Source organism: Pygoscelis adeliae, unplaced genomic scaffold (genome assembly GCF_000699105.1).
Source record: "Pygoscelis adeliae isolate BGI_AS28 unplaced genomic scaffold, ASM69910v1 Scaffold264, whole genome shotgun sequence".
NCBI lineage: Eukaryota > Metazoa > Chordata > Aves > Sphenisciformes > Spheniscidae > Pygoscelis > Pygoscelis adeliae.
The window spans coordinates 941,573-960,210 of NW_008824672.1; the positions used below are offsets into that span (position 1 = coordinate 941,573).

General features: G+C 36.4%; 1 protein-coding gene across 1 annotated transcript in view; it reads right to left on the bottom strand.

The window, feature by feature from the left end:
- Window positions 1-18,638, bottom strand: part of CNTNAP2 (contactin associated protein-like 2) — a 1,203,666-nt gene that overhangs the window by 681,203 nt on the left and 503,825 nt on the right. The window contains exon 4 of the mRNA XM_009323034.1: window positions 926-1,073. Within this exon, the coding sequence (XP_009321309.1) occupies window positions 926-1,073 (148 nt within the window). The remainder of the gene's footprint in view (window positions 1-925; window positions 1,074-18,638) is intronic.

The window sequence follows — 18,638 nt, forward strand, 5'->3', positions numbered from 1 at the left end:
GAGGCTTGGAAGCCTCTCGGTGACATCCCTGATGCGAGCCCCCAGTAAGCAGCACACCTCTCTAGAGAGTGCGTCCGGTCGGCAAATGGGTGCCTCCGTACCTCTCAGAAAAGAGTCACCTACTACTATCACCCGTCACCTTTTCTTAGTGGCGCTGGTTGTTATACAGGGGGCAGATCGCGCCTGCACCGGAGCTGATCGCCTCTGCGAGAGGATACTGCATAAAAAATATGTACTTAGAAATAGGACATCAGACACAATTTTCTGCAGGTTTGTAAGCTTTCTTTAAAGCGCTGCCTGGATTGAATTCAAGTAAGGGCATTTAGAAACTACCCTTGCTTTCTTAAAATGTAATCAGTTCTGCTCTGAACTTCAGGAGCATTTGTACTATTGGTCATCCAGATTTCAAAAGAAATTCTAAAGTCATATTCAAATACTACAGGAAAAACTTCTGAAAAACATGTCACATATGTAGACAATCTGAGCTACTCTGATAGAATTCTTATTTATTTGCTTTAATTCTATCTCTAGCACCACACAATGAGTTATGTTCTGTTTCCCAGTTGTTCCCCTCAAGATCCAACACGACATTTGTCTGAATACTATCTTTTCCTCAACTGGCCTGTTCAAGCTTATATAATAGTAAAAGCCTTCTGCAAAACATACCATGAAGATCAAAAGGAGCAACTTCAAAGCACTATCGTGAATTCCAATGTTGCATCTTCCAGAGAAGAACAAACTAGCAACTCAGATTTAAGGTTACAATAAATATTTCATTAAGCCCTGGGCAATATAATTAGCAATCCTGGAACATCTTAATCTATCTAAGCAAAAAGTACTTGAGATTCAGATTTAATCTGATATCCAAAACCAGTTTTTATTTGGGGGGGGGGGGGGGAGGGAGGATGATCATGGAAAAACTTACAGTAGGAGCAGCCGTAGACTTCAATTCTTAACCCAATTTGGCCCTCTCCATTCCAGTCCAAAGGAACTATCCGCACATAGCGAGCAATAACTGGATGTTGTAAATCATGCCGGACCACACTATCAGAGTTTGTATTTCCAGGAAATGCCTAAGGGAAAGAAGAAGAAAAAGAAAATTATTGTATTACATCTATCTCACATGCTATAAAAGCTCTGTTCTGAAGAGCAGGTAGAGAAGTCCTCTGAGTGTCTAGGTTACACTGAAGTTTGGTTTAAATGTTTTTTTGATAGTGACCAAATGAACAGTTGATTTATAAAGTTTCACAAGAATACCAAAACAGTAGCATTGAGACCTCTTCATCCACAACAGATATGTTGAAATCATGGAACAACTGCTGCTAGGTAAGAAAGTAATCCATATTGCATCACTAATCTGTTACTCAGTTATGAATGTGTTAATAAAAGTGTCTAATCCAGAGTGCTTTTCTGGGGAAGAAGATACCCATCCTTTATCAATAAGATTATATGCACCAGTCATTTTCCTGTAAATATGAACACTGAAATAACTTGCTTCCTGCAATAGACAGGGAACCCTTCAATTTCTCAAATTTCTACGAATTTAAAAATCTTCCTTTACTTTTGATGTATTACCTGCTGGAAAGTGAGTGTCCAGTTTCTTTCCTAACCATAACTGTCACCCACAACACAGCCTATTTTTGATTAATAAAACTTTGAAAGTCAGGAAAGGACACAAGAGCTCTCAAGGGAGTTTTGAAAATCAATGGAGTAAATATTTAGCACTTGGTTTGTAGTTTTGTACCTGTTGTTAAATATTTCATAGCATCAAACTTAAAAGTAAACAATAACTGTTAGTTATCATAATAGACTATTTTTTTTTGTCTTGTCAGTTTATGGAGAATCCATTCGTTCACTGGTGGCAGATGTTAAAGACTACCATTTAGTCATTCTCAACATTTTCAGAGGAACTTTCACATCTCTTCATAGGTAATTTTCAATAAAAATAAGTGTCTTGTAACAGTGAACAGAGTAGTCATAAATGAGCAAAGAAAAGGTGACCCATTACTAGAGAGCCTATGAAAATAAAATTTTTTTGTACATCCTCATAAAAAAAAGGTATTTTTGCTACAGAGAAAAAAATATTCAGTAGTAGTATCTACACAGTTGCCATCTGAATAAATCCATAAAAAATCCTATAATAAATACCCACAGTGGAACGAAAAACAAAGAAAGAATCAATTGGGCTGTAAGGAATACTACTGCAAAAAATAGTCACCAATATTTGCAAGAGACAAAATTTAAGTCAGCCCTTTGCATACAGATGTAGCAATACCTAATTACATGCCCAGATACTACTTATTCCAAAAGGATATCTTAGATGAATAATTACTTTCTACAGTGCACAGTAGATCTAGGAAGGACCCACAGGATCCCTTCCTTGGTGGACTCCAAAAATTATGACATATATTAATGGTTACGTTCACCTTAGTTTTTCTGTACTGCAGCTTTTAATGTGCTAAATGATGATGATGGCACCCCTCACTTCATAGCTGAGCTTGTAAGGTACATTAATTAGTGTCTATGAAGCACTTATATTCGAGTGGTAAGTGTTTATAAGGAAATTAACAGTTCTGTCTTCTGAGCTGAATAGAAGACAATAAAACAACAAAGGAAAGCATACACTGAATGAGGACAAAAAAATCTTATTGAACAGCTGCTTATTCTCTTAGTCTTGTTCTAGGAATCACAGAACTTCATGGAGGGAATAAAGAATTTGATACTTTAAAAAATATATTGTAGTGAGCATGCAAGGTAATGCTCCATATTTCAAGAGCAATTTTGGTTTGGGCATGTCTTAATTTTGTGATGCTTGGCATAATCTTATAAAAACTTTCTTAATGTAGGTTTTTGCTGGTTGTTTTGTTTTGGGGTTTGTTTGTTTGTTTAATTTGCTAGACATATTAGGGGCAAAGGAAGCTGAATATAGGAAGGCATGATATTTTCTATATAATTTGATTAAAACATTGATGAAAACTGATTCTCAAAATCAGAATGATTTTTCTGTAGCTCTCCAAACTTTGTGCCCTGATTTGTGTTTTACCAGTCCTTTTGTCAGAAAAACTTAGGGCTGAAACCAGAAGGTGTTTGATATTTAGAGTGTTTCTACTGGTATAGGATCCAGTAACACTTCCTGAATGCATAAACACAGTCAATAGAGAATAGGGCAGTCTGTCATTAGTTTCCCCGATTATTAAAATGCATTCCCTTTGGTCTCCAGCAGAAGAGTATCTTTTAAATACAGCCTTCATTTAGATAAATGTGGTACAGTAATACATGCTCTGTGGATAATGCAAACATCAGGCCAATATCCATCATTGCAAGGCTGAAAAGTCAATTTACAGGAGCTTGTGAATTATGTACTATTGCTGTAAAATCTCCTTTTCTGACCGAGAATTGTACGTGGACTCAGAAAGGCAGGTTCTCATTAAAAACTGTTTATACAATTTTCAAAGCCACATGTTTGCTAAGGTTAACAAAGAGTTTAATAAGATTTAAAAGTATACTTTAGACCCACATGTCTAATAGGAGATTTTTTTTTAAACAGGGAGTGGATCTCTGGCTAGAAAATATAGAAATGTACAATAAGAAACCCTCTTACAAAACTATTTTTCAGAAAAAGGTGGAAATACCTGTATAAATTAAACAAGTTTTTCAGATTATTAATCTCATGAACTCACTTAAGTATTATTGCCAGATGTGTGCTTTTCATGGGTAACGCGGTTTTTCTTTAACCCAAACTGGGAAAATGACCAAAATGGCTCACTTGTCTGTAAAACAGGTAGCACTGTCTCACCAGTCCAACTCCAAAATCCTCTGTTCTACAAGTCATTTCTCTTGTATTGGGTACCACCTTCTGTAAACTGCTTTAAGTTTCAGCTCCCATTGCAACGAAAAGATGGGGAGTGTTGAGAGTAACAACCACTGTGGGAAAATAACGGAAGACTGGCGAGGAGGATTGTAAACACGCTCAAGTGACTTACAGCTGGGGTTTCGAAAAACACATATATCACACTAATTGTTGTTTGGCCTTGTGTGTTGGACAAGCAGAACATAGGCCTGTGATAAACTGAGAGGCACCCTATCAAATATGCTTGAGATTCCTGCCCTGCTGTGGGAAAGATCAAAGCACAGTGGTAAACTACGCCTGCGTGAATCCCTGAAATACAGGTGAAAAACAGCAGGTTCAGTGATCTTCTAGCAAGGACCGAGCTCCACGGTGCCTGCGTCCCCGCTTGTGTGCCTCTGCCCAGGTGCTGCTTCGGGGACCCCCCGGTTAGTGAGGTAACAAAAATAAATTTGCTCTTTGCATTTCATCCATGGTTTTGTGGTTGTTCCTGCGTCCTGCCTGTGCTGGCTCACACAACCACTTTTCTCAAAGACAGTGCTCTACAGGACAGCAAAGTAATAAGAATGAAGAAAGGTAAGAAAATATGCCCCCATATCCTTTCTAAACACTGCTTTAAAGCATATGTTGAACAGGTTTCAAAAGTACTCACTAAGAGTTTTGCGACTGGCTTCCTTAAGAGTAAAATTTGTTCAGATCCAAGTATTTTTCAAAAATTACTAGGGCAGGTTTATAGGACAGATAATATGTTTTAATGGGCCAACTAATTAAGTTAAAAACGAAAAAGCTCTTGGCACAGGAGGTTTCTTCAGCAGAAGCAGCAGCAAAAAGAAGCTGTATGATCTTTGAAATTCACTTTGTCTTTATCAATATGCTTCAGCACACTACTGTACATAGAGACACAGTGGAGACATTCAGTATAATTTTCTTTGCATAAACAAAGACCCTGAGAGAAGTGAAGGTAAGTTTTTGTGAAATTTGGAAGAAAACAGTGAAAGTTAAGATTCAGACTCAATTTTGTTTCCTGTATTTAGACAACAATGATATTCTCATCAATAATTATAAATGTTAAAGCTAAATTATAAATTTATAGTAGTATTTTAGTATAGAAGTAAAGTGACATACAGCTTAATAGTATTATTTAAATAAAACTGACAAAAATGGGTTTAGTTTCCTGTAAAAGGACAGTTTGGCAATACCATTCAGTACTCGACTTTATGGTTACAGCAAATACATTACAAAATCTCATTTTGGGAGAATGCTTTGATCACCTTTTACAGTAAAGGATTAGAAATAAATTCTCAGCATTAAAAAAAATTATCTCTGAAGTAAGGAGGCTCAAGACTGAATGAAAAGAGATGTTATTAAGTGAACAAAAGTGGAGGTTCTCATACTTTAACCAAAGAGGAAAAGAATGAAAGAATATTGGTCAGATACTCAATCAAATGAACAAAAAGACGTTTGCAATCTTTCAACTCTTAGTGTATCAGAGAAAAAAACCTGCATTTCACCCAAAAAAATCGTCACATATATACCAGAGAACCTAACTTGCTTAAGGGGAAAATTAATTCTTCACCTGACTTAATTCAGGTGAAGAATTCTCCATCTAAATTAATGATTTATTCAGAGACAAGTGTTAAAATTACTTCAATGTATGCCTTTTCTAGGGTGATGTAAATATAGGGCAATGCATGGAATATTAGGACGACATTTCTTTTCCTATTAAAAGAGGAAGAAGAACTAATTTTTTTTTTCATAACTTCAATTACTAGTAATTTTTGTCATTACTTTAATTATATACTTACTATTATACTTCTTGGTGGTTTGGCATTGCATTGGCCATTGGCATTTTAAGCAAAGGAGGGAATAATTTACGGGTCTGACTTATGAAAAAAATCTAGGTTTCTAGCTTTATTTTGACACAGCAATAGTGAAAACACCACAGAGTCTATGTTCCATGGTACTATAGCTCTATAAATGGCTCTCATAAACAGAAACAGGATTTGCATGCAAAAGCCACATCAATACAAGTGTGGTATTATAAAATATGGAAACATCCACAGACAGATAGAATGCCTGTGGGAAACACACCTGGGTTTTCTTTGAGGACTCCAAGGTGAGTTAAGCATGGAGCTGGCTAAACCTTAAAATTTTTATTTTATAGAAAATCCCCCAAATTCCAAAACAAATACTTTTCCAAAAACTAGAAAAATTACAAACTTGAAAAGTTGATATCTTTGGTTATGGCTGTCAGGCCTCTGCCTGCACAGCAAAGAAAATCTGGAAAACTTTGTTCTTCCCTTGAGTTCTCAAGACTCTGCACCCTCAAGGAGAGGAGCAGGGCAGGCTGGATGTTGGGAGCTCTCGGCCAGCAGTGCTGTGGAAGGGTGTTCGGCATAGCAGGGCAGTCCAACTCCAGGGGCCCTGGAAAAATTCACATCACGTATTGGTGCTGCATAAGCTGACTGAAATCCATAGTAGCTTTCAGAGAAACCAAGATGTTTCAAAAAAGTGTTCCTGTTGTACCACGTGAACATTTAAAAAAAAAAACCACCTTAACTTCATTAGAAAATTGAGGTAAGCTCTAAGTGCCTCATTGCTGCTGAAACATTCCTCTGCTGGATACCTATGAAAATCCAGCCCAAATGTATGATGTACCTTCAACAGGTGCTGAATCTCATCTTTGAGATGCACGGTTATAAAATGACCAGAGCTCCTAAGAGCTCAGGATTAACAGCATGTGGATAAAGTCAACATTATAATGCTGCTGATGGTACTCTGTGCTCATATGATCTTGATTCCACTATCAGTAATACCGGTAAACTCCCAATTTCAGTACAGTTACCCACATCCTTCCTGCAGCTGCACATCTCAGTTAAGCAAGTTACTGATGTTATGTGTAGTACCACTGATTTCTGAAAAACTACTCACATACTCAAAGTAAGGAACTTGCTCAGGTACCCACTTTAAATCAGGTCTTAAATTAATATATAAAGACTGGAGTGATTTCCAATGCGATCTCCAATAAGAGAGAAATGAGAACAGTAGGCTAATTAAGAAAATGGTCTGAGACACTTCTGCTCTCACTGTATCAGTTCAAGACCCTTTAAAACCAACATGCAAGCAATGATCACTGCATTTATATCATTCTTCTATTTTAATTTCCAGGAAGAAATAGATGTTTGCTTTACATCTTAAAACTGGTTTATTAATAGCAGAACACTTATGCAATCTTGTACTGAATATGTGTATGTGCATCCATGTGTCTTTCTGTCTGTCAGTCTTCTCTCTTAACTTTGGAGCTCACTGGGCCAATTTCAATCAAACTTTGATGAAGAGAAGGCAATCTAAATATTTTATGTATTTGTAAGGTGGTCAATAAGAAGAAATATGCATCTTAGTACCATCTAGTAACAGGCTTTTAATATAACTGAATACACATCTTTTCTATGCTCAAAATATTTCCTAGCAGTTTTTAAACAGAACTATAATTTTGATCACATTGTTCCCTTAAATTCGCTACTGATTCGCAGGGGGTTTACTTTCAGGTCCAAATTCTCTCTTTGTACGCTAAAAACATATTCTAACCATGTATGCATTGTAATTAGATGTATAACATCATGTAATTATCACTACATCCAAAGAATAATGCTGAAAGCTGTATTTGTTGCCTTTTACCCTTTTACATCTCCTAGCAAAACCAAATGATTCAGCAACATAACATTATTGATTTTTATAACATAATATGCTAACATTTTATAACCTGCTTAACTGTTGCTATACTTAAAAAGAACTTCATCTCATTTACAGGAACGTTTAGTTTTTTATTATTTTAACAGGAACCTCAAGAAATCTTTAAGTCTCAAGAAATCTTATAAGGATAATTCATCTTCTGTTCACAGATGACTCCTACAGATTTTAGTTTTGTACACTCATTCCTAGAAAAAGTTTTTAAAACTTGAAGACAGAGAACTGGAGGAATCATAAAGCAAGATATGATACCTTGGATATAATTTCAGATACTCAAAATAAAAATTACAAATCTGTCACTGAGTTTTAACTTGGTGTATTGATGTTTGTAGTTTTTCTTTAAAAACAACAACAAACAAAAACCCCATACACAAACAAACAAACCAAATCCAAAAAACCCCACATGAGCATGGCCACTGTTTCCAGAACATGATTAATATTAACTGGATGCAAGTGAAATGCTCTTTTCTCTTTTGGCACTAGTGTAGGATATTATCTTTGTTTAATTTACTTTAAGTAATGAAGCCTAAAACCAAAATCTAAAACAAAAAAGAACTACCTCTCCACCCTGCTCATACACACCAAACCCAAGAATGAATTGCTTTTCTCATATTTTTACGTACTAATTTTTCATACCTTTTTATGGGCAGAAACATTACCGAGTTATCTGTGCATTTTTCTAGGGAAACGGACTGCTTTCCAGAACAGAACAGCAATCCTTTGGTAACTTTATATTACATGAATATTTGAGGCAGAACGTCTGAGAGTGCACATGTACAGACTGGGGGGGTTTGTTTGATTGTTTTCCCGGCAAATCCACTTAATCCCCCTATTCCCCTAACCTTTAGACTCAAGAACAAGAGGACACAAACATATGGATACTGTTAAGTTTTACTTTATAGGACATCACAGATGGCATCACAGCAAAGGCAGCAACAGACTCACGCTTCTCCACATCCTGAAATTGAACATAATATTCCAGAGATGTGCCAAATAGCTCACCAGATATCTGATTCCCTTTTGGTGTGGATACCAAACATAACATGAAAAGCTTCTACTACTGATATTCATAAATTTAGCAGATAATTTTCAGGTCTGCATAATGAACAAGAGATTTCAACCCCTGTGCTGAACCAAGTAGGTTTTGTTCAACATGACACAAAACGGTGAAAATTTTAAATTTTTTTAAAACCTGAAATATACACCAAAAAAATTAAGTAAAGTCAACACTGAAAGGTTAGAAGGGTTTCTGCAGAGTCTTAATGAATTCCTGAATAACATTATGATAGTCATTTATTTCCATAATTACATGCTATTTACTCCCCAGAGATTCATACAATACCCAAAGAGATAATTGTGATTGTCCATTCTGATACCCTAAACAATTGAGGTTGCAGTACCTTGAGGCTTTGGGGTGTTTTTTTCATTTTTAACCATATCTACATTCAACAAGAAAAACAGATGAGCTTGATTTGAGAACTTGCTGATGAAAATCTATCCTTGTCTTTGGCAATTCGTTCTCAAGATTTAAGATCCAGTATTTACACCTAGATTGAATTTGTGAAAATACAACTTTCCAGCCATTGAATAATGTTACATATTTGCTGTCAAGATCAACTGATCGCATTGTTAGTAAAAATTTCTTAACACATTGGGGAGTAATCATTAACTTGCTTTTAGTCTTAAATAAACCAAACAGTTTTTAACTCTTAGACATTTCAGGTCACAGGGTAGACCCACACCAGGGATAACTTGGGGTTTCATAATGAATAAGACTGATATCTTTAAGGTAGTTCCTTTATTTGCATGAGAAACTGAAACATGTGTAGTGCCCAAGCCTGTGGACTGCCAGATGCAAAGGACTGTCTTCCATGAAGGTGTTCCCTATAGCACAGGACCTGGATTCTCTTTGTGACTGCCCCAGAGCTCCCATGTGATGTTAGACAAATAAGTTGCAAAAAACTTCAGTGAAACTTAGTATAGTTTCCTGGGCACACAAAATGATTAGGTAGTTTTGACTTAATCTTTCACTGTCTCAGTTCCACATATAAAATAGGGAGTAAAAATTCATTTGTTTTATGGGGTTGTAAAAATAAAATAATACTTATTAAGTACTTAGTCAAGTATTCACATGGGCACCTAAATTAGAGATCTAAGCCTTTTGCAGTCAGTGAAGCAAAGTGGGAGATAGGAACTAAATTAAAAGTTTACCACTCTTCACTAGCTACGCAGTAAAACATAAATTTTCCTAGGTGTAATACAAATGTATTCCAAAAAATGGACAATATAATCAACAAATTAGTTCCAAAAGTTGCTTAGTGACTACTTCACGTTAGAAGAAAAAGAATACAAAAAACAGTGTGAAATGGTTATAGAGACAGAATAAAAACTGCTTTTCTCCCAGGGGCTTGTGAGGTTTCATTCATTAATAGAAAAAAATTACTTTGGCTACATCTTCAATAGAATGAAAGGGAGACAGGAAGAATGTGTTTCCAGACGAACTAAACACAATTGCAGTCATTACTGAAATAATAACAGCAACAGCTCTCTGATTACTGGCTGCTGGGCTACAGAGCTCAATACTAAGAGGAGCTCTCACCTTGAGAAGAAGGGCAAACACAGAGGAACCCACTGTGGTCCTTGGTTTCTTTTCCTCTCTGGTACGGATGTATTTGGCAATTTTCACATACTTTGATGCTTTTTAAATAGCTTTTAAGTAATTTTCACAACAGTATTTATTCCTTTTACACCAGTCTGGTCTCAAAGCTTCTTATGTCTCTTCTACATAACTCCACTACTCTACTGGGTTACTTATGTGAAACTTTGCAACCCAAGAAGTTGAGGCTGTTACTAGCGAGTGCACTTCTGAGAGGCAGGTACAAACTCTGCAATGTCATTTCATGCCCCCTGCACTTAGTGCATCGGATTATAAGACTGAAACTCCCTGCAGGAAAAAGTACAAAGGCAAAACCTATTTTAAATACTGCTTAGAATCTTCTATTTTCAGTAGGGACATAGCAACTAAATAAAGAAAGCTTTTGAGCTTTCGAGTGATGAGGAAATCAGGATGGTCAATTTTTAAGATAAACAGTTCTCAGTTACGAATGGTTTTCATTCCTATGTGAAATCACAGAAATGTCCAAAGACTGCTTTTCAGATCATTGCAATTCTGCCTAGACCATTAGCGTGCAAGAAACAACCCTTAACCAAAATATGTGCCATATCTGAAATAGTTTGTTACAGGAATACAATTGTAAATCAAGCTGTGGGGAATAAAGTCTGGTTATGGTGTATTAATTGCTTCAAGTTTGAAGTTAATGTCGTGTATTGAGATAACAATAAACAAACAAACAATTAAAAACAAATTTTTTAATTTTTGAAGACAAAAATTAAAAAATCATGTGTTTTTCCAGTATACTTTCTGTATCTGTTTAATGCTGGGATTATAGTTAATTGCAAATAGCATTTGTAGTCCTCCATAACTCTAATGAGCTTCCCAATAATGGGAAGTCAGACTGGATAACAACAAAATAATAAGCTTTCTTTAAACATATCTTCAACTGTCCTTAAAACATTACAAAATTATAAAAACTTGAAAAGTATGTATCTAATATAATTTTGTATCTTTTTGTTTTCTTTATGTATGCTTCCAAGTTGTCACGTTTATGAAAGGAACAAAATAAATGTATAGTATTAAGTCAAGATTTAGCAGACAATGCCTAGAGAAAAAAAAAGGAAATATGTTACTATTGCCATCTAACACTAATACATGTCTCGGTTTCTGGCTGTAGCTGCAGTACTCTCTGAACATGACAAGAGGGAAGAAAATAAAAATAACTTATCTAAAATACTTTGCATGCACTAAAATCAACAATTCCAGTGGCTGGTGCAGTTACCAACGATAACTAGGATACAGGAAATCTCTAGCCGTTTTCCTTTTCTTTTCTCCTATTTGCCCTAGGCAGATCTCATACTCTGAAACTCACTACCTTAGGACAAGATCTTCTTGACAGAGGATCACAGGTTTAGAACCTTTTGCTCTGTGGCCCAGGACCAAATATAAACCAAACATGAATATGGGAAACATCAGTGTGAACCCTTTCTAAAACTCAGTACAAGTCTAAAAGGGCTCCAAACACAAAGAATCATAAGAAAAATTGCAAGCAAACACAAAATTCCTGTCTCGGGAAGAATACATGGAGTAGGACTCTTTAGAATAATCCTTTCAAACTGATCAAAGCAATATTACTAAGAAATCTCCAAAAGCAGAATTACAATGTGTGACAGTCTTCAAACATGCCTGCCTATCCTTCAACTTGCATCTAAAAGCTGCTTACCTTTCTAGGGAAATAAGGACAGTTTTAACCACTTGGCCTTTTGAAATGATACCAAAAAGCCACAGGACTATTTTATAAAGGAATGTGCAAAGGGATATGTGGATTGTTACAAGTTACCTCTTTCTTCAGGGATTTCTTTCAGTTAACTTCTTATTCTTTTTTTTTTTTTTCTGCTAAGATGAAAATGACAGAAAGATTTTGGAAGGACTACAGAATACTTGTGTCTCTGCTTAAGTCTATTCTGACAATGTGAAATGGCAACTCAGCCTTCATGCAGAAAGTGACTGATATCCACATCAGAAGTTTAGAGCAAGAAGTAATCTCTGATTGGAAACCCTGGAAATTTAGTAAACCGTTAAATGTCTTAACAAAGGAGACTACTGAAGGTGATATTTTTGTTCTAAAGTAAATAATCCAACTTCACCCCATTACCTCTTTTCCGACTGTATTCTTTCAGGAGTTATATTTTTTCCTTTGTCAGAGATAATATGCCTCTGTAATTTCCCTATGATGTTTTTTCATTCAGGTTTACATCAAGTACTATTCTGAAAGTGACTGTATAGCCATCTTTTAGGTCAAATGACCTCAAATAGCTGTTAGCACCTGAAATAGGAGGACTTCTATATATCAAAAACCTTGCTTAGTAATCAGCAAAGGTGAATCTATTTTGAAAAAAAAATAATTGGAGGAGGGAAGGATTTTAAAATTTTGATCACCTGTCCACTTCTTCTTTTCCTTACAATTCATAAAAATGAATAGTAAAGTGATTTAATGGCCTAATTTGCTTGCAACAGAAACTTCCTAAATTTAATTTTAAGCTGTGTTATAAGTCTTAGAGGGTTGAACATTTAGAGTCAATTGATCACTAGTTGTGTGCAAGTCATTTTTTTTCCTCACACAGCATGGGCAATTTTATCTGATTCAGGTATTTCTGGTTTATTTATTTTTGGCAGCCAAGACACATGCTTCCCTGACCAAGGAGGCAGTGGCATTTTGAGTTTAGCATGACCTCATCGCAGTCTCTTGAGTCTATCACTGAGCAGGGTTGAGGGCCTCTACAGGCACTGAATGAAAGGAAGACTTGGACGTCGACAGAACAACACCTCTGCCATTAATAGCCTCATGTGTTTTACTACTCGTGTAGAAGCAGAAGGTGGAAATTCTGACACAAAAAGATCTTTATTACTGAATAAAAATTACTGGCCCAATATTTGTCCTACATGATTTACTCGCCCGTGACAAGGATTTGCAGCAGCACAGAAAAGGTGGAGTGCGGTTCTGTTCCTATGCAAAGGCCCAAACTGATCAGGAAAAGGCTGGTAGATACACAGTGAATATTCTTGCATATTCTTATTTCCAAAGCTACGTCAGACTGACATTGCTGTTTTCCAATAATGGCAGGTGTTCTTACTATCACCAGCTTTCGTAGTGAAGATGCCATGATCTTGTTGCTATTTATTAGTCCGATATATCCCTTTCTCTACAACTAATATGAGAGAAACCAAAAATACTCTTTGCGGTTATTTTTAGGAAGCAGGAGTGTAAAGGCAAAGGAACCAGGACCTCCCTATCTTTCACTTCCCCTGCCTTCTAGACTAATTTAGTTACCACTTGAGAGTATTTTGAAAACATCCTTGCAAGTGCTCAGAACAAATTTGGAGTTCTTCAGAAGGAAGAGGCTATCATAATGTTACTCTGTTTCTCCATAGGATTGCAGGAGGCACCTGCAGGAAATGTCTTTACAGCCATTTGATAAAGCTCTGTAAATACTTGTAATAGTACAAGCACTGCAGCCAGGAATGACTGTTGGCAGTTGTGTTTTGTTGCTTACTTCATGTGTGAACTTAGACTAACAGCCCAATGTCTCTGAAACTCATTCCATCTGTAAAACGGAGATAATACTCTCAGAAGTGTTTGCTGCGAATTCATTAGCTGTTATTTATGCACTGATCCTTTAAAAACAAAAACAATCCATGCACTTTTTCTACATCCCTGCTTGCTTAAAAAAAAAATAAAATCAAATGACAGAGACTCATTGACTTTTGCGGCCAGAAGGGAGCATTATGAAAATCTAGTCTGGCGTTCAGTAGACACAGAGTACCGACTCCCATGCACTAGTTCAAGTAATGAGTTCTCAGTCTGGGCTGTAGTGCAACATTCATAAGGTTATTCAGTCTTGATTTCAAAACTGAAAGTGATGGAAAATCAAATCTATCACACTCCTACGGAAGCTCTTCCAATGGTTACTTATATTCAGTGTAAAAAATTTTATTTATTTATACTTGGGCTTTGACTGGTTTGTTCCTCCAGTCGCTGGATCTCATTACATCTTTTGTTCTGTATAAAAGAATGGTTCACTATCATGGATAACTTCTCCTCTGCAAGAACCTAGCAAACTAGGATGAGAAAACACTGGCTATACTTCCATAATATCAAAATAATCAGATAATTAAGCAAAACCTGTAATTTGTCTGGAACAGCTTGCAAAATTACAACATGATCTGGCTTGCAAAATTTGTACAGGCTTTCTTTTAAAGACAGTAGTTTTGTTTTGTTTTTTCCCTCCCTCACTGGTGGATGTGTAAAATCAGACTAAAATAACAGCATGGGTATTCATTCTCTTGCTGTGTCAGTCTTAAACATTAGGGTTCAACCCCTTCTTAAATAGGATCACCGAAAGGTTTCCAATTATGACTCACATTATGCATTATTATCTAGCAGGGATTGCTATGCTGTAGTGCAACAGAAAACTTTCAGGCAGTCTCCACTGCACTTCATATAAACTCAGCTATGACTTAACTCAATCATACAAGCAATATGATAACACAATAGCTCATACTTCCATTTAAAAATTGTCATTCCTCTTTTTGTAAAATAACATCCGTTCAGATAATCTCTGTGCAAACCAAACTGATTGCTTAAAATAACTCTGGTACAAATGTTAAATAGCTGTCAGATTAATATATCAGAGGCCATGGTGAATATCTAGTTTTTAGGAAGAATGTCACAAAAGTTCAATCCATCTTTGAATAAAGATGCTTTTTTTTCAAAAAACCCATTTCATACTCATATATATAGACAATACAATTGTTTAGCCTTGTTAGTCTAAGCTTGCTTAAGGAAGAATGAAAGGAATATACTTTAGACAGAACGAAGAGCAAAGCAAGGTAGAAAGAAAGCAGTAGCGATAGATCCTTGTTTTCAGCAGCTTTTCATAAATTCTCTTGGGAAGCCAACTGAGTTTCATTAAAGGGAATGAATCAATGGTCCTTCATAAAAAGAAAATCAATTAGAAAGTCATTACCTGAAAATTAGCACTCAAAAAACAAAATTCGATTTTAAAGCCAATTAAACTATATGTCAGTACTAAGTTGAATTGCACTTGCATTGATGTATGCAAAATGATGAACATCCTCCATCCCTAAGAGATGTAGACAGTGAAAAATTAAAGAACATGTTTATAGACAGTGTTGAATTTATTTTTTGCAAGCTATCTCGAGCAGCAGATGACTATGCTGGGCTTTATAACAGCTTTACATTGTATATCTCAAGTACTGATGTTCTTACTGGAAATACAGCACTTGAGAAAACCTTACTTTCGCTTGCTGTCATAACAGCACATAGGAAACCAACTACTACTGTAGAAGCCAGAGAGAGGGCTGAAGGCAGGCAAGCACCCCAATAGCCTCTTTCTCCCAATAGCTTGCCATAGTCCTGGCATGATTTGTGTTCTGTGCCACACTGGAAAGGCAAATAGTGTTAAGTGTTGAGAAGGTGGAGTAGACAGCATCTCACGGAAGAGCTAAAATCTCCCCCTGGGCCCCAGCTGGAGAGTCAGCCCTACTTGTCTTTCTGTCTACAGTGACCAGGCTAATCCATCACACCTGGGTCTGCAGTGCAGAAAGAGTGGTATATCCCTCCCCTCACAAATCTGGTCTGAGTAACAGGAGGCAGCAGAAATAGCTTCCTGAAGGTGGGATGCTGCAGCGTGCAATGCTAGAGCAGCGTTCTGGTAAGTACGCCTCACCACATAATATCATTGCAAGGGAGGGGGCGCTCCCCCTACACCTACCATTAGAAGTTTAATCTTAAACACAGAAGAAACAAGACAGAAGTATGAATTCGCTACAGAACATTAAGCACATCTTAATCACATACTTAACATCATGCACACACTTAAGTAGAATTAGGTTAAATAGCTAAAATGTAAATGCTGTCTTGAAATGAGATGCTTTTCTGAGTTGGGGTAAAAGGGTGCAACTTCAAGAACTTAATTTAGGTGCTAAATTGATGTGCCTAGTGACATGCTAGAATAACCAAGACATCCCCATCAGCCCAGGAGATGTGACACAATGTGCAGGAGGTCTGAGATGAGCCAACAGCTGGTGGCCAGGCAGCATGCCTGAGATCTCTCAGCTGATGCTGGGTACCTAGATTCAGGAAATAGAATTGCGCTCTAGGTCCCTAGAGCACATCTGTCTGTGTATGAGATTAATCCTGCCGAAGGGCTATCTGTTTATCTTCTAGCACTATAAACTTAGTTCAGAGAATAAGCTTAGCTAAAGGTCTAGCCAAGTGTTCTGGTAACAGTTACTTGTACATTAGAAACCAGGTATTCTAGGCTACAGGAACATATAGAGTAGAAGGTTCATATACGAATTCATATACACTTTAGTTATACTGATTAGTATTTTTGCCTTTCTGGGTTCAGTGAGGGCAGATAACTAATGCTTGGGAACAAAAATACAAAAATCCTATCAGATTACATTTATGCTGGGCCCCATTTTGTCTGGGTTGACAAATTAATCACCATGTTTAGACTTAATAATTGAGTCAAATAATGTGGCTTAAACCATTTTGAACTCCATCCATGATTCCAAAATCTAGCACAAACACCATCATTTTAAAGTGTTATCCTGGATCTATGGAGTGGTACTGTAAACAGAAAAATGGAAAAATTACATGTCAGAAATTAATACAAATAATACAGAATGAGATGGCATGATTTTTTTTTAAAAAGACTGTTACTTGAGTACTATGTTTATGAAATCCAGAACTACCACATACCATGCTCTTATTGTCCCTCATTTAATGCACAGCTAACAAAACCTATTTTTAAAACACTGCATACTTATATTACTTTTTCATACAGGATAAAAGATGGTTATTATATCAAACTATACCTACCTAAGTTATGTGTCATTGTAACATAGCATATAAATGGCCAGTATTAAAGAATATGTATGAAAAGTTTCTGAATGCTCATTTATATTTTACAACTGTAGCTCTGGTTCTTTGGCTCTACTTCCGAATAACCCCAGTGTATCTCAGCAGAATATCTAGACATCTAGGTCACTGCCTGTGTTTAGGAAGGTGGTTTACTCACTCGTGAGAGGTGCTTCTAAGAGGCAGGATTTTAGAAATTTTCTCAACATGAATACCGAGTACCTTATCTTTTGTTCCAACAGGTCAATCAGTAAGTCAGCTCTGCTTTTCTTTGCACATCAGCTGTAAATGAGAGTGCTGAGGGCCGATTTCTCACATATTTGTTGTGTTAAGGAAAAAAGAACTACAGCAGCAAATGATGAGAATATTTAAGAAGTTGGCTCTAATCACAGCTGTGCAACGCTGTATTCCTGAAAGTAGCATTAAACCCTTAGGGCTGTGCTGGAAAATTGCTGTGTGGAGCTGTAACTATGCACTTGCCTTTGACAGCTACATCTTGACATAATGTTTGAAATATCTGAGCGAGTGACCTGACACGTTCTAGGCCCAAGTGAGATGCTGCATTTCTACTCAGGGTAAAGTTCATCAAATCAGACATCTACAAGTTGTACACTATTTATATTTCTACCTAAATTCTGAATTTAAAATAAACATGTCTTCTCATGTAAGTGTACTGATGCATTTTAAAAGATCATAAAAGTCGTAAATGAATGAAGTTTTGTAGGAAGAGTCAAACACTAAGTACTGTAATGATAATATTGAGCTCTCAAGGGCTAAAAAACAGGGAAAAGAACAAAGTGGGGAAGGGAAGAGGAAAGAACAGTGAAGAAAATTGTCAGTTAAAATTATAGAGCCAGCAAACACGTCCATATTTCTGCCAACTTCTGCTGACAAAGGCCTGGAAACAGTACAAATCAGGAAATTAGTGGATGCATTGGGTAATTGCTGAGTCTGGTTAAGTCTCCAGTTTATTACAAGTTGATTCCGTGTTTCAGAAACAGCAGACAATTTCAATACTGCCTGCTCAATAGGATAACACACTCCTGGAACGCATAGTAGTGCTTCTTATCTGTGATGTTTTGCATGCATTGTCTAGAATTTTATTAAGTTTTTATAGGGAAGAAATAGTGTATTTGCACAATTTTCTTTACTATAATTACTAGATGGGCTTGAGGTTTTTTTTTTTTTTAAAAGAAAAAAATGCATTTTTTGTGTTATTTTTTTAAAAGGAACTTAAGAGTAGAAATACCCCCAACCTTAATGAAAAGTTCTTCTGTTAGTGAAAATTTGAACAATCCTATACTCCTTGCTCATAGCTCAATAAAGGCCAAGTTATCCTCTCCTTAAGCAGCAGGGCTGATCATTCTTTATTGGAACACAGAAAAGTTTAGGTACAGAGGAAGTGACATGGTCCTCTATTTTTGCATAGATCCTCCCTAAGTACAATCTCTTATTAACTTACAGTCTGAATCAAGGGG